Here is a 16,245-nt window from a genome sequence, read left to right on the forward strand (position 1 = left end):
CTGCACTCTCAATTCATATGGAGATTAGTTCCCCAAGTTACAAACAGCCAAAGGGCTGGGACCTTATTACCATGAGAAGTTAGAGACCTCGTTATCCCGGAACAGGTTTGTGTTGTTAATCACATCACAGAGCACAGGTGAAAAGAGCATCCAGCCCAAAGACCGTGCTATTCCAGTCAAAGGAGTGTGCTGATCCAATCATAATGAGGGTGGACTACCACCAACTGTTCATAAGATTGCCAGAGGGGATGAATCTGAATAACGGCAATCCATATACCACATACTATCATTGTCCCTCCTTTACAGGTTTAATATTGCTGTTCAGATTCCTTTGTCAGTTCATCAGCAGTTAGGAGTGGTCCACACCCGTGCTAATTGGGCCTCATGATCTTTCCATTGTCTCTTTCTTTTGTGTTCAGCAGTGGGCTGTAACACTCCCTTGCCATTGGCAACTGGACCTTCTGTAATAGTTCCCCTCCCCTTTCTGCTGGCTGCTTGTACTTTTTATGTGGATCTCACTGCTAGCTGAATGTAATGAAACGTAGGCTTTGGAAAACCTACACAACGAGAAAGTCTTTACAGTGATACTAGACTCTTGTTGTTTCAGATAATAATACACCCAACAAAGGATATATCCAAGTCCTCCCTTTTCCTCCCTTCGCCTAACTCCTTCCTGTTATGGAGGCAGCTTTACTCTGCCTAAGAACACTGCTTACTTCAAAGTAAAGCTCCTCCAAAGGGAGCTTTGGATCCAATCCATTGCCTTGTTTTTCATTACATGCTCTGGGAATCCTAGCTGTGCCACAGCAACATTGAGCAAGGGTTTCCCCTAGCATCCTTAGGAACAAAGACCACTTTTGCCCCTCACATACCGAGTGCTGCTGCACAAGCCATGTGCCTTTCAAGATTCAACTACCTGTTTTTGAAATTGATTTTAGCAGTGCTGCTGAAAAATCAGGCCACGCACCCAGATTTGATTACCAAAGGTTAGTTGTGTGAGTCTGTCTTATGAAAAGTAAGAATTCCCCCCCTGCCTCCCCTGGGGTCTGGTGTTCCACTGCATATCTATCTGGAAAAGTGGTCTGTGACCCATGAAATCCACACTCTTTTAAGGTGCCACTCGATTTGTGTTTTATTTTGTCCATTCCCATGTGCCTTGTAAGAGCCTCAGTGTACTTTCCTGTAAAGCCCAGAGCGAATTGGCCTGCCCTCCCCTGTTTTGCGGTGTATATGCCACTGCCACATGCGGATGCAGCAGCTTCCTCTTCCTCCCTGGCTCCGCTTCTAGATTGTCCGAGGATTGCATGCTGTTGGCTGCTGTTAAATCACCTGCCTTCGAGCAACTCTGCCTCTTGGGAGCAGCAGCTGTCCGTTCCCCAGAGGGAGAAGGCAAGCGGTGTGCCAGCAGAAGGTGTTCAGGAGGGGTAGCTAATCTGCACTCTGCCCATCAGAAACATCGCCTTATGTAACCTGATTTGGGGCGGCCACCTTTTCATGAGGGGATTTCTTGCAGCAGGCACTGCAGTGTGAGGGATACATCAAACACTCAGTGTTATGATAACTCTTTCAATGCAAAACCCTTTCCAGCACCATGAGTATACTGAAGACGTGAGGTGGCCTGAATATAACACTTTTCAATTCATTTGAGGGATTGTATCCTTATTATTTATTTATTTTATATAACACTTTTCTCCCCCATGGGGGCCCATAGCCACTTATCACGTCATTCTACCCTGTCCACCACAACAGCCCTGCGAGGTAGGTTAGGCTAAAAATTATGATGGGTTCAAGGTTACACAGTGAGCTTCCTTGGTACGGGGGGGGGGGGTGGACAGTGGGTATGGATCCAGTTGTCCCTCTAACCATCACACCCAAGCTGACTGTCTAATCTCTTTGCTGAATTTCACTGTGCATTGTTTTTCCAACAGGCGGAATATCTCTTCAAGAATAATCCTGAATTTGAATAAGAAGTGCACCATTGCCTTATAAGCCATTGCAGTCATGCCATAAGCTTCCTTCTAAATTATTAGTGTAAAATATTATTCTGGTTATTATTGTAAAATTGTTCTTGCAGAACGGGGGCTTGATGCTGAAATAAAGTATCTGTAGTGTCAGATGAATTTGCTCATCAGTGATGAAGAAGACTTGGTTTTTATACCCTGCTTTTCACTGCCTGAAGGAGTCTCAAAGAGGCTTACAATCTCCTTCCCTTTCCTCTCCCCACAACAGACACCCTGTGAGCGGGGGTGAGGCTGAGAGAGCCCTGATATCACTGCTCGGTCAGAACAGCTTTCTCAGTGCAGTGGCGAGCCCAAGGTCACCCAGCTGGCTGCATGTGGAGAGCCAGGGAATTATTTATTATTTATTTAGATTTATATACCGCCCTCCCCGATGGCTCAGATCACCACATTAAACCCAGATCACCACATTAGAAGCTGCCACTCACAACCACTACACCTTGACTGATCCAGAGAAGCCAGCAGGGAGTCCCGGGGCCCTGAAAGGTGCTCCTGCCTTTTAGCCGAGTATTACATTTTCAATATCTCAGAATTGGAATGCCTACTTGGGATGTGATGCAAGACTGGCTTTTCTGGAGCGTAATTCAAATCGCATGGAATCCCAGGAGCAAAGGGACAAAGGGACAAAGGAATGTTCAGATAGGTCCCAGATGAACAAGGAAGTGTCCAGACGGTCAAATATATGTTTTGTAGGAATTGACTCCAGTCGCACCTTAGAGACAAGCAAGGTTTTCAAGGAATACGTTTTTGAGAGTCCAAGCTCCCTTCACTGGACATGAGTAGGAATGGAGATTATAATAATAATTATTATTATACTTAGATTTATTTCCCACCACTCCCTAAATGGCTCGTGGCGGGTCTTAAACCCCCCCCCCCATTAAAACACCCATTAAAAGACTTTGAAATACTCCCAACATGGCGAAAAAACCCAATTCCTAACCCCTATTACTAAGGAGGTCCGACGATATTCATTCCGAGCCTGGAGGCCTGGAGGCCCGGGGAAGCAGTAGATCTACCTTGCCGAACCCAGCCTCAATCATAGACCTGGCGGAAGAGCTCTGTTTTACAGGCCCTGCAGAATGCTGAAAGCTCCCGCAGGGCCCGCAGCTCACCTGGGACCAGGACTGAAAAGGCCCCGGCCCTGGTTGAAGCTAGGCGCACTTCCCTAGGGCCTGGAACGACCCAAAGATTCTCACCTGCAGAGCGTAAGGCCCTGCAGGGGGCATAGGTTGATAGGCGGTCCCTCAGGTATGTGGTTCCCAACCCACGTTGAGATCTGAGATTTTGTTGGACTAAGAGAGCTTTGATTCTTGGAAGTATATACCGCGACAATCTTGTTGCTCTCTATGGCAATTCTGGACTTAAACCTAGATGTTCTACTGCAGACCAACATGGCCACTCTCCAAAACTATAGACCTGTACCCTTCTGTGCATTCTAGGAGACCTCCCAAGAAAGTGAGCCGAGCTTTCCTTGCCTGTTGCTTTTTATCCATTTGGCTTTTGCTGATGCCTGTAGCTACTACTTGGATTTCACAGTAAAGATGATGGAAATTCCCTGTGGATCTCTACCTTTTACATGCCTGTAGAACTCTACAGCAGGGATCAAGAGTAAGTGAAGAGGTTTCAGGCAAGCAAGTGGCATCCAGAGAAGGGTTAAAATCCTTCTCTTCCATGTTGCTTCTTCATTCTAATCCATCCACCCTGAAAGTATTTTCCCCCTTTAAGCAAATACCTGTGCTGGGTTTAGCCATATGTATTTTCATGTAATGTATAATTAGATCCTAAAAGTAGGAGTACATCAGAACGGTACAGTAGCTGTGCTAAATCAGACCACCTAGGCTTAGAGACAGAAAGTTATATTGGGCAACATTAGCCAAGAAGCTGCCTCCAAGAAAGCCATAAGCAGGACATGGCACTAGCAGCCTTCTCGTATTTACCCCCAGAATCTGGTAATCTGAAGTATATTGCTCTTGAATGCGTAAATTCCATTTATGTGTGTGTGTGATATGCATAATTTTTAAATAAGTCTCAGGACTGCATCTTGTAGTGATGATTCCACATTGATTTAGCCTCCCCCATCTTTTCCAGGAAAATTCTCTCCTTTCCTCGATTGTCTCTCTGTTATATTCCCTTTTAGAATCAGGAAGCTAGTAACTTTTTTTTAGCATACCAAAACCATCAATTTTGAAATTGTGACACTTGTAATTTTATCTACTGCCTCATAACATGGAATATGCTTTTTTCCCCCTTTGCTGATACTCTCTGTTGTGATACCACATTCTCTTCCTAAATCATAACCCAGAATAAAATGCCCAGAATAAAACTTTGGTGGTCTTACATGTGACACTGGGCTCAGATTCAAGTCATAATCAGTTCAGGTTTTATGTAAAGTGGGGCATCTTCCCCCACCTGTTGTGCATCAATCTTCTCTTGCCCTTGGAGATTCATTTGGACCAAGTATGCCAATATAACTTAATTGCTGCCACTCACTGCTGTTTGCAGGCCTGGGTAGAAAGGAGCAACTTTTAATGCACTTGCATTATGTTAAAGAGTTCACTGAGAGCAATGCAGGAAGGTTGATTTCCCACTGCTTTTAATGCAAATGTACTTAGCATGTCAGTCCTTTTTAGCCTTGATGAGATTTCATCAGCCAACCATTGACAAGACACAGAACTGGCTTCTTGCCAACACCTGCCCCGAGACTCCACTTCTGCTGTTCGCATACTGCCTTAAAGTCCATTTTATATTTTTGCTTGGAAGTTAATCCACAATGCAGACCTTTTAAAATCTGCATTGGTACCTATTGCAATAGAGCATAGATATTGTATCCCTATCCATTCTTTCTAAGTTCATTATTTAGCTTTATGGAGTTTTGTCAGAATGAACTGGTCAATGTAAAATCCCACGTAGGTTCCAGGAGAAATTAGGGCAGGTTGATATTGAACACCAGCACTTAGCTATATTATTTCCGGTGTGTTTGTTCGTCAGAACTCTTCAAGATCAGTCCATTTAGTCCACCAAGGCCATGACGATATGTCCCTAGCACATTATCCTAAGAACAAATTTTTAGTCCAGCAGCACCTTTAAGACCAGCAAAATTGTATTCAGGATATAAGCTTTCATGTGCATGCATACATCCTGTTATCCCAAGGTACACTATTTCTGAGCATGGAGGTTCTGTCATGATTCACCCCTTTCTCCTATTTTTGTCTTCTTCTGGTAGTCCAACCAATTACAATTGCTACTTTATCAGATTCCTTAAAGAATAACCCGTTTATTTGAATCCAATGTCACCCTTATTATTCATTATGCAACCCACTCTCTACCGATATATGTGGTCTTATAACACGCATTTCTTTTGTCTGAAGAAGTGTGGGGTGCTCATGAAGACTCACACCTGGAATAAAACTTGGTTGGTCTCGAAGGTGCTATACTGGGCTCAAACTTTGCTCTGTTGCATTATTGTGATTAAATTATTGTTGTGATTTCCCCCCTTCCGCTTATATCTGCAGCGATTCTGATTTAATTAACTGATGCCATTTGTTTCACTGAACCAGTAAGCCTTGCCTGGGTGGCCAAACTGGATCTCCAGATATCCATGGACTACAGTGACCATGAGTCCTTGCCAGCAGGGCCAGTTGATCGGGACTGATGGTCACTGTAGTCCATGGACATCTGGAGAGCCACAGTTTGGCCACCCAGCCTGCCCTCTCGACCTCCTCAGCAGATCCAGGGGGGCAGCCATGTAGGTCCGGAGCAGCAACACAACTCCATAGCCCGGCCGCACCTTTGGAGTCAAATTTTGTGCCGCCCCCTCCCCATGCTGGCGTCCAATCGGGGAGAAGGAAAAGCCCATTCCCCCCCGCCCCCTCCTCTTCCTTCCAGAGCGCATGCACTTTCTGCGCGGGAACCGTTAGCCCTTTAAAAGCGCCGACCGCCTACACGACCCGCTCAGACTACATTTCCCGTGATGGCCAGCGAGGGCACAGCGCGCTCGCACGCCGAGGGAGGAGGGGCGGCGGCGTCGGCTCCTCGCGACGTTCGACTGGAAGGAGGCGGGTGGACGGCTTGGTTGCGTCAGCACGCCCACTGGCTCTGCTCCACGCCGCTGTCCCCTCCCCCGCCCCAGAACGTTGCTGTGGTAGCGCCTGGGCGCCATGTTAGGAGGCCGGAGGGGAAGGAGAGGAGGAAGCAGCAGCCGGACCCGGAGCCGCGGCGGCCACTCCCGCCGCCAGGCCTAGCCAGCGCTGCCCCTGCCCCTCCCGCCCGCTCCCCGCGAGCACCAGAGCCGGGCCCGTATCATGCTCACGGCGCCCGCTTCCCACGGGCGGGAAGAGTGACTGTTCCGCGGACGAAGTGGCGGCGCTTCACCTCAGCCGGGAAGACGATGCCGTTGTGAGTGCGGGACGGGGGAGGCTGGGCTGGGGGGGGGGGACGGGACGGCGGCCTCACGAAGCCCCTCTGAGGCGCCTCGGCGAGCCCCCCGGGCCGCCGGCCTTGGCGCTGCTTCGCCAGGCGAGCCTCTCTCGCCGCGGCCCTCCCACGCTGCGGCAGGGTCGGCGCCCGAGCGGCTCGCCCTTCTCTTCCGCCGGGGCTGGGGCAGGCGCCGACCTCCCTTGGGCCGTAGCCCCGCGGACGAGTCTGAGGCGAGGGCCTGGTCGCCGGCGGCAGCGGGTTGTTGTCTCGCTCACGTGATTCGTCTCGGGGGACGGGCGCCGCTGCCTGGGGGTCGGGCCGTCCCTCCGCCTTGCTTTCCGCGGGGCGGCGACGCCGGCCTCCTGTGGGGAGGGAGACGGGGGCGGAGGAGAGGGATCGCGGCCCTCGGAGGGCTGGGGGATCAGAGTTGCCCGCCGACTGCATTTCCGATCCGCCTCGCGGCACGCTGCAAAATATCAACAGGCCCCAGTTACGTTAGCCCGGAAGAGTTGCAGGTGTGCTTCCTCGCCCGCAAAGGGAAGGGCGGGGAGGCTCGTGAGCTGAGGAAATAGGTCCCCTCTATTTGGGGGGATAGGGGAGGCGCATCAGGAGGATGTCCCCGGTCCCTTTTTTAAGATTGTGCAATACTGGGAGTTCCGACTCGTTTTTTCTTCCTTTTGTCGTTCCTCCGCCCTTGGTTTTTGTTTTGACCTCTTCGCGCTGGGGCTATGAATTGCTGCATTCGATAAGGAACCTGCTTTATGTGTGTGTATGTATATATGTATGATATATATGTGTGTTTTGTGTGATTGTTTTTATAAAACTAACACGTTCTGTTACGTTGGGATTATTGTAAGGCCTTCTGCATGTTGCTATAGGAAAATACGGGTCGGTATAAGAAAATATGCGTTAAGGATGCAGAAATGAATGAATCCAAATGAAAATCTTGGTGCTGTCCTCACCAGTTGATGTATATCCTGTACGAAAGGGTTCTGTTCCGGTTGTGCTATGGTACGCTGATTTTTAAAAGTCAGTGTTTGTCTTATGGCAAATTAAACTTATGAACTGTGCCAGGGGCTCATGGGAATTGTAGTCCATGGACATCTGGAGGGCCACAGTTTGACTACCCCTGAACTATGCCATAGTAGTTTGTGGGATTATATGTTGTGGATCATCTGAAGCTGTTGTTAGTATATATGGTATTTGTTTTTTTATTAGGTATGGGATTTTGTGTAGTATTGGAACATTTATGATGTTGGTGGGAATATTAGATGAGCATTTCTTCCTTTTGGAGTTGTTTTTCCCTCCTGTTTCTTATGAAACCTTGCTAAACATATTCTTTACAGTGGGAAGCTTGAAATAGTCTGCTAACCAATGATTCTTGGTACTGTCCAAGTTAAAACTATAATTGCAATATCAAATAAATAGTTTAGGATCCACATATGGATTTAAGGTGCTGTATAGCTGAGTGCTAAACATGTATGTTTGGAATTAATTCTGCCAATTTCATGAGTGCGTCATTACAGCTTTAATGAAAATTTAGTAGTTGGAATAAAATCGCTTGGACGCTTAAGTGGTTTTTGATTGTTGCTACCTGCAAGCTGGGCAAGGGAGTTCTCTACAAACTTAAAACAATTTTGAATGAAATTATAGTGGTAAACTGAATTTATAGGTATAATGGCCCTGGTAGCATCAGGTAGAAGTTGCATGTTTATAACAGTACTAAAATAAATTCTAGCTAGTCTAGTATTAGTTGGACTGTTTTTTTTTTTTGGGGGGAAGTGGGTGGATTGCATGCTAACTTGGATTATAAAGTTTCTTCAGTGACTAAAATGTACTGATTCTGTTTTAACTGTTAAATCTTAAATTTGAACTGTTAAAGAACAGATTAATTCCTGCTTCAGTAACTTGTTTATAGTGGAATGGGCACTGCCATCATGCTGTGCTAGTAATATCCAGAGGAGTAATTGTGTTAACGTTTTGTTGTAGCATAACAAAGCAGGAGTTCAGTAGCATCTTCAAAACTTAAGTGTTCCTTGTAAGGTAAATGTTGAGTCAGAGTTCATTTTGTCAGTTACATGGAGCCTCCATCCCAAGTTGTTAAAGGGGGCGGGGGAGATGCAAGGACAGGCCATTCAGTCAAAAATAAGACTTTATTTTTTTATTCCTTTCTTTATTGTATTTATATACTGCCCTCCCCGAAGGCTCAGGGTGGTTTACATGAAACAAGAAATGATACAGGTAATTGGGAAACTCTTTATAGTAACATTATAGTAACATTTATAATAACAACAAGATGATAACAACAATAACATTAACATAACAACAATGAACTTAAACAATGTTGGAAACTGCAAAGAGCATCTGCTCAACTGAGGCCCTGGATTGGGCAGATTTGTAGTAGTCAATCAAAGGAGAATCAATTCATTTAGAGAGGCTGAGACCCACTCAGCTGTCCTGGCCTACCTTGTTGATCTTCTATCGATTGATAGTGGTTCTTACCAGTCTTTGATTGCATTATGTTTTACACTTTGTAAATTCTCCCCACTCTGTTTCTTGAACTCTCAGAGTAAATTAAGATACTTTGGCTGGACACTTTACATTTCTGATTGACTCACAAAAGCTAATGCTGAAATATTGTTTAGTCTTTAAGGTGGTATTGGGCTTTATTTATATTTATTCATTTAATTTATATACCGCCCCTCACTATAAAGTCTTGGGGTAGTGTACATAACAGTTAAAACAGCTATTATAAACTTAGAAACATTGTACATTGGAGCAGCTTAACCACATGTCTCAACCTGGTGTCCTTCTGCATTTAATTCAAGTGCCCACATTTTGCCTAAATTGAATTTAGGTTCATTCCAACACAAAGTGTCTCATGCTTATAATATTGAAATGACTAAAAGGACATATTAAACAGTTTCTGTATTGTGGCATTGGATAACTAGGCCCCCATTACTGTTAGCTGCTTTATTTGTAAACACACACACACACGCACATTAGCATTTCATTGTGTGATGCTAATCTAGGAGCAGTGCTTTAGAGCACACAAATATGGCTTGTGTATCCATCAATCCCTAAAGATAGTGTTACTGGTTTATATGGTGGTTAAATTCTGCATAGATTTGTTTATTTAAAAATAACATTTTGTTGAAAAGTGCCCCAATATCCTATTGGGAAATACAGCTCCTTTCCCTCCCATGTTCATTTCATCAAACTTTTTGAGTTTCATTATGTCTTATTACCATAGCATCATTCCAGGGCCTGCAATAATGTGCCATATTTAGAAACCTTCAAAAATGAGACTACTTTGACCAAACACTTTCTCCATTTTAAAAAATAACTGGCAACAGTGTTATGCAAAGTACAGTCTACCCATTTCCTATTATGAATTAAAGAGAAAGAACAAAGTTTGAGTCCAGTGGCACCTTGAGACCAACAATTTTTTATTCAAGGTATAAACCTTGAATATATACCTTGAATAAAACTTATGGAAGATGTCAGGATGTATTGACTGGAACATTTGAGATTGGAACACAGTATTTATACAAAATTGTTTTTGGAGGGGCATAGCTAGAGCGTCTGCTTTGTATGTGGAAGGTCCCTGTTTCAATTTTTTGCTTCCCTAGTTGAAGGAATCAAGTTAGTGGGTGGTGTGAAAGGTTGTTGCCAGAGACCCTGGAAAGCCACTGTAAAGAATACTAACTGCTAGACCAATGGTCTGGCTGAATATCTTGCATGTGGTCTGTGTTCTGGACAATAATTTTGATACTACCATATAGCATGCTTTCTCAACCAGGGTTTCATGAAATTCTGGTTTCTTGATGGCCCTGGGCTATCGCTTATCTGTGACCCACTCTCTACCAATATATGTAGTCTTACAGCTCGCATTTCATTGTCTGATGAAGCGTGCTGTGCACACGAAAGCTTACACCTGGAATAAAGGTTTTGTAGTATCATCTGCCAACTCTAACTTTGCCTTTAGAACCACCAGGCCAACAACTGAGGCTGTTTCTAGTATTTCTACCATATGCTGATTCTAGAGTGGCTTAGCATTAATACCACTCTGTATGTACTGGCTGCAGTTCTGAGCTTGCTTACACCATCTGCTATCCTGAGATGTCAGTTACATTTGGTAGGATTTTATGTGAAAGAGGAAATTTGCTACAGTTTCCTTGGAATACAGTGGAAAGTTTTCCATACATCATTTGGCTGGGTTTAAAAAGTGAAATGATCCTTTGAACAAGGTCTAATGGAACTGGTTGGGAAACAAGAAGGACTTAAATGGGCAGGATAAAATCAGAGTCCAGTAAGCACCTTTAAGACCCAACAAAGATTTATTCAGGGTGTGAGCTTTCGAGTGCAAATCAATTCTGTTTTTGCTATATATTCCCTGTCATGTAAGAAGATCATAGTCTGGCGAAGAGTGCTTGTACTCGAAAGCTCACGCCCTAAATAAATCTTTGTTGGTCCTAAAGGTGCTACTGGACTCTGATTTTATTGTGCTACTTCAGACCAACATGGCTACCCATTTATATCCCCCCTTTTAGAATCAGCCCTTCTACAAAAGTTTGCAGCTTGGAGGTAAAGCTGCTTGTGATGGAGGGTGCCCGTAGTTAGTATTTTGCAACACTGTAGTCTCTCTATAGAGTGGCTTGCTTATCAAATACATTAGATGCCATATGGATATATTCATGCAATGTTTGTATATGCACTTGTTGGAGAGCAATTTTGTGTACCATCCCTGCACTCAGCCAGGAATTTGGGCATTTTAGTTCTTGATGCCTCCCTGTCAATGCAGGCACAAGTCACCAAGGTAGCCCAGCTGGTGTTTTGCCATCTACGCCAAGCACAGCTTACTAGCACCCTTCCTGACCCCAGAACACTTGGGCACAGTGATCCATGCAATACTTATCTCCAGACTAGGTTTCTGTAGCTCACTCTATGCAGGTCTTCCCTTGTCTCTGACCTGGAAACTATAGCTGTTATAAAATGCAGCTGTTTAGGTTCTCACTAGAAGGCCTTAGAGAGCTCATATCCAGCCTGGACTGAGGCTGTATTGGTTGCTAGTTGAACTCCGGAAAGTTCAAGGTCCTGATTTTGACCTTTAAGGCCACTCGTGGTCTGGACCCAGCATATTTTAGGTACTGCTTAATTCCCTATGCCCCTTGCAGAGCTTTATGCTTTATGAATACTAACAGGTTGGTTCTCCCCAATCCATGTGAAGTTCACCTGGACTCGACGAGGGCCTGGGACTTGTTACTCATGGCCCCTATCTGGTGGAATGAGCTCCCGGAAGATCTGTGAGCCCTGCTGGAACTAATGCAGTTCCGGAGGTCCCGCAAGACAGAGCTCTTCTGCCAGGCTTTTGAGGCCAGGTCAAGAGGAGACCTTGAGTGCCTCCTTTGTTACTCTCTGATGTCCAACTACATTCTCCTGGGTGGGGGGGCAGGGGGTTGGGAAGAGTTATTTTAGGTTCTGTTAGTATTATATGTATGTTTTAATTTTGTATTGTATATAAATCTGTTGTAATTAAATATAGACAATTTATAAAACTAACATATTGCTGTTCCATTACTACCATAGCTTCGTTGGCCATTCTATTCAGAGGCAGGAGGATCTCCTGAAAAACAGAGAGGAACCAACGTAATTGGAGGGGACATGAGATGGGACAAGCAGAGAGAGTTATTCCTCAGTTTATTCTGGATAATATTGAGCAGTTCTTCAGGCTTGCATGCTTTCCCTGGAAGTGAGGGAGGAACACACCAGAATTTCATATGCATTACAGTGTGATGTGAACATACAAGTAACTGATTAGCTGCTTACACTTGAGAGGTTATATCCTGCAAATGGAGGACTTCCCAACTTTATTTATTATATATTTATTTACTGCCTTCCCCGAAGGCTCAGGGCTGTTCACATAAAACAGAACAGAAACAATACAGATAACTTAGATGAACAATAATTAACTTTATATACACAACAGCGTTTGAGCTATGCCAACTTGAGAACTTTCTTAGGAGGGTTGGATTATGGACATGTTCTTTGGCTTGGCTAGAATCTGTTTATTTTGAAGCATCTATGGTAGTCCTGATAGAACCTGGATCTCTGCTAGTAGCTCATTCTACCAGGCTGGTGGAGACCAAATGTACATCTTCAGGGCCATTGACCACCAGCAGGTTGGAATTGGCTGATTGTAGTACTCTTTCAGGGACATATTCAGAAAGGCAGTCCCTCAGGTATGCTGGACTCTGGACCATATAAGATCATGAGATTTAAAACCAGCACCTTGAACCTGATCCAGAATTCAATTGGCAGCCATTGCAGCTGTTTGAGAGCAGGTCAGATGTGGGCACTCCCCACAGGGCCCATGTAAGGACTTGTGCAGCTGCATTCTGCACCAATTGTAGTTTTCAGTTTAAGGGTAGACCCTCATAGAGCGAGTTATAGTAATCTAGCCAGAAGTTGACACCATGGCTTAGTGTTCTGGAGCCAGTATGTCACACTATTAATGGAGAATAACAGGATTGGTAGCATGTAGCAACAAGACCTTCAACTTTATGGTGCTAAATCAGGTTTGCAGGTGCTTATAAGAGATGTTGGTTAGTACTATGTTCTGCTGTATTACCAGTGAAACAAGTAATATTAAAATTTGTAAATTACGTGCACCTTCTAAAGAATTAAAATGGAGGATCCCAAAATTTATCAGTTAATAATGGCTTAGATCCTAAATGTAGGAGTTGCCTGAGGAGGGTTACCTATTGTACCATTCTATGTCCCAAAAATCCCTTACTGAGGAGTTGTTTTTTTTAACTCCACTATGCAAGAAGGGAGACAGTGAAGAAAAAAGCATATTTGTCTTATTTTATCTCCTCATTGTAGCTCTCCTTGCTGCAGAGCATATGTATGTGTAACCCAGTACTTAGCATTTGATTTTAGATGTTCAGAAGACTGCAAACTTTCTTGCCTGTTAGGAAATCATCTGTTTTCTGAATTTGGGATAGTTATCATATCCCTTAACTGTTATCAGCAAAGCCATCAAATATAGGAAAGTGTGATAGTCCAATTTTGCTTTAAGAACTAATCAGATTTGTGGCCGGGTATGAGCTTCCATGGGCCACCACTTCAGATACCAGTATTTATTTTATTTTATTTATTTTTTATTTTATTTATTTTATTATTAGATTTTTATACTGCCCTCCCATATGGCTCAGTATCTGAGGAAGTGAGCAATCACTCAGGAAAGCTCATGTTCCACCACACACTTGGTTAGTCTTTAAAGTGCTACTGGACTCTTGCTTTTTTCTACTGCTATTGACAGACTAACACAGCTACCCATCTTGAGCTGTTAAATATGCATCTGTGACAATTAGGATTGTGTCCCTGTAGTCATGGCTAGGGTGGGAGAGAATTTCCTCACAAGAGGAGATGGTGTGGAAGGAGGAAGTACTTATTCTGAAGGCCACATTCTGATTTTCATTACAGTGAAGCTAGTGTTAGGTCTGTGCTGGCCAAAAACTTATTCATAGGGATTTCAAAGCCAGCAATAATACCTTTTTTGATGCTTAATAGCTAACATTGTTTCACTGCCCGTTAAAGCTACTTGTTCAGATATTTATATACACTTGGCTACTAGTTAATGCTTGTAGGACTATGGCTTGCACCCTTATGTGTATTTATTTGAGAGAGCATGTTTTCTTAGGGATTTTTGTTCTGGTGGGGAATCTAAAGTGGCTCACAAAATACCAAACTGTGAACAAAGAAGAGAAAGGGCAGGGAATACTTGAAACTGTGTTCTTTACTGGCCCTGGATTATTTGGACTAGCTCATGTCAAGTCACAGGTTATGAACCAGGAGCAGAGAGCTGCCTGGGTCTTGTCAAAAAGGTAATGCCTCAGGTCACACCTAGGCTTGTAGACCCAGAGATAAGAAACAAGTACAGTCTTCTAGATCTTATTCAGCTGCTGCTAGCAAGATATTCTAAGTATCCATGCACAGAGCTGGGTTGATAGCCTGCCTCATTTCACACAGTTCTGGCACAGCTCAGAGCTGGATTTCTATAAATTCAGGAATGTATGTTTCTATTGCATTAACTGATCTAAAAGAAAATGAATTTTTTACCATAGTCGTCTTCATTAAGCTTGGCAGAGTTTACTCCCTTCCGCTCCATTTTTTAACCTGCTTCTTGGTTTGTTCCCTGAGGTGACGTTAACTTTCCCCCCATTGTGTATGTTACTTAGAATACAACAAACTAATTTTATGACTTGAAATAGACTTTATAGTAATAATTCTGTCTTGTTTACTTTATTAGTCCAGTTACAAACCAGGGATCACAGCAGACGCAGCAGCCACAGAAGCACTATGGCATTACCTCACCTATCAGTTTAGCTGCCCCCAAGGAAAGTGACTGTGTGCTTACTCAGAAATTAATTGAAACCCTAAGACCTTTTGGTGTCTTTGAAGAGGAGGAAGAACTGCAACGCAGGTGAGTCTAATATGGACAATTGCTGTCAAGATTTGTAATGAGTTATAGACTAATTTTCAGATTATTTCTAGTTCCCTATCAATGCAAATTGACGTTTTGACCAGAAATTATTACCTTTGAGAGCGTGATTTCTAACTTGAACATAAATTTGTTTGCATAACTTGTACTGCTCATCTTTTTATTTATTGTTGCTATTGTGGGATTATAATTCCTCCTGCATGGTAATTTCCTGTGTCACCCTGGCATAATTAGGTCTTCTGCCATTACTGATGATGGCTATTGTTGTGTTTTATGCGAGTTTATGTTTTTATTGTAGTGGTCCTTGTGGACCTTGTTGTGAATTGCCATGAGCCAACTGTTTGAGAGTGGCGATTGATAAATACAAGCATAAATTAAAAAAAAATACATTGTATGGCTGATTCCAGGGCCAGCACTGCCCCTAAAAATGGTGGAACTTACTCCTGGGTTGTACTGATTCTACCAGAAAGGAGTGTTGCACATTGATTCAGTTACACCCATGAGCTTGGGTTGTATCCATTCAGACTCCAGTGAGCAGAAGGTATTCCTGCATCCTTCCCTCTACAGGACCTTTTCCTCCATTCCCCAAAAATCTTTTCATCATATGGGGCGGGAGGTGGGGAGGAAATACTTATTCCAACTTCAGAGATCCAGTGGCAGTTCTTTGGATCCATTTTATAAAACAGATTTTGATTTCAAAGTGCTTAAATACTATTAGCATTATCTATTATTATTAGGAAATCCTAACAGTCTGGACTTAGAGTTTTCTTTGATATGGCAACACCTTCAGTAGTTCATTTGTGTTAGTAACTAAGGATGGGCACAAGCCAGTTCATGAGCCAAAATTTAGGCTCTAACATGAGCCAGTACAAAGCCCTCATGGTGCTGTTTGGGGGAAGATGTCTTCCTCAAGTACTTGCCAGACTTTTTTTCCAGTTTTAGGCTATTTAAACCTGACAGCTGAACAGGGCAGGTGTATTAGTCAGGCAGAAATGACTGTGTGCCATTTAACCTATCCATTTTGTCCCACCCCCCCCCCCTTCAGCCTAGCAGCTCATGCTGTGACCCCATACTTTCTCCAGGGGATCTAAACTGGATGGTTCATTTCAGGGAATTCTGATCCCCAAATGGTATTTTTAGGATTGTGCCCATCCCTACTAGTAACTGCTGTTGCTGTGGCCTCATGTTTAGGCAAAAGCATTACTACTGGTGCCTTCTAGTTTTCTAGGACTTAATGCTTGCTGAAATAAACATATCTTATTTATAAAAGTAGTGCCAAACCTTAACATTAAAAAAATCAGTAAG

At 43.7% G+C, this 16,245-nt stretch overlaps 2 protein-coding genes across 2 annotated transcripts in view; both read left to right on the forward strand.

Annotated features, from left to right (window-relative positions):
• Positions 1-2,120, forward strand: part of AK7 (adenylate kinase 7) — a 46,694-nt gene extending 44,574 nt beyond the window's left edge. The window contains exon 18 of the mRNA XM_077323620.1: positions 1,929-2,120. Within this exon, the coding sequence (XP_077179735.1) occupies positions 1,929-1,967 (39 nt within the window). The 3' untranslated portion in view covers positions 1,968-2,120. The remainder of the gene's footprint in view (positions 1-1,928) is intronic.
• A 3,919-nt stretch (positions 2,121-6,039) lies between these two features.
• PAPOLA (poly(A) polymerase alpha) overlaps positions 6,040-16,245 on the forward strand; it is a 43,196-nt gene continuing 32,990 nt past the window's right edge. The window contains exons 1-2 of the mRNA XM_077323622.1: positions 6,040-6,413; positions 14,749-14,922. Coding sequence (XP_077179737.1) covers positions 6,406-6,413; positions 14,749-14,922 — 182 coding nt within the window. The 5' untranslated portion in view covers positions 6,040-6,405. The remainder of the gene's footprint in view (positions 6,414-14,748; positions 14,923-16,245) is intronic.

The sequence above is a fragment of the Paroedura picta genome, chromosome 2 (genome assembly GCF_049243985.1).
Source record: "Paroedura picta isolate Pp20150507F chromosome 2, Ppicta_v3.0, whole genome shotgun sequence".
Taxonomy (NCBI): Eukaryota; Metazoa; Chordata; class Lepidosauria; order Squamata; family Gekkonidae; genus Paroedura; species Paroedura picta.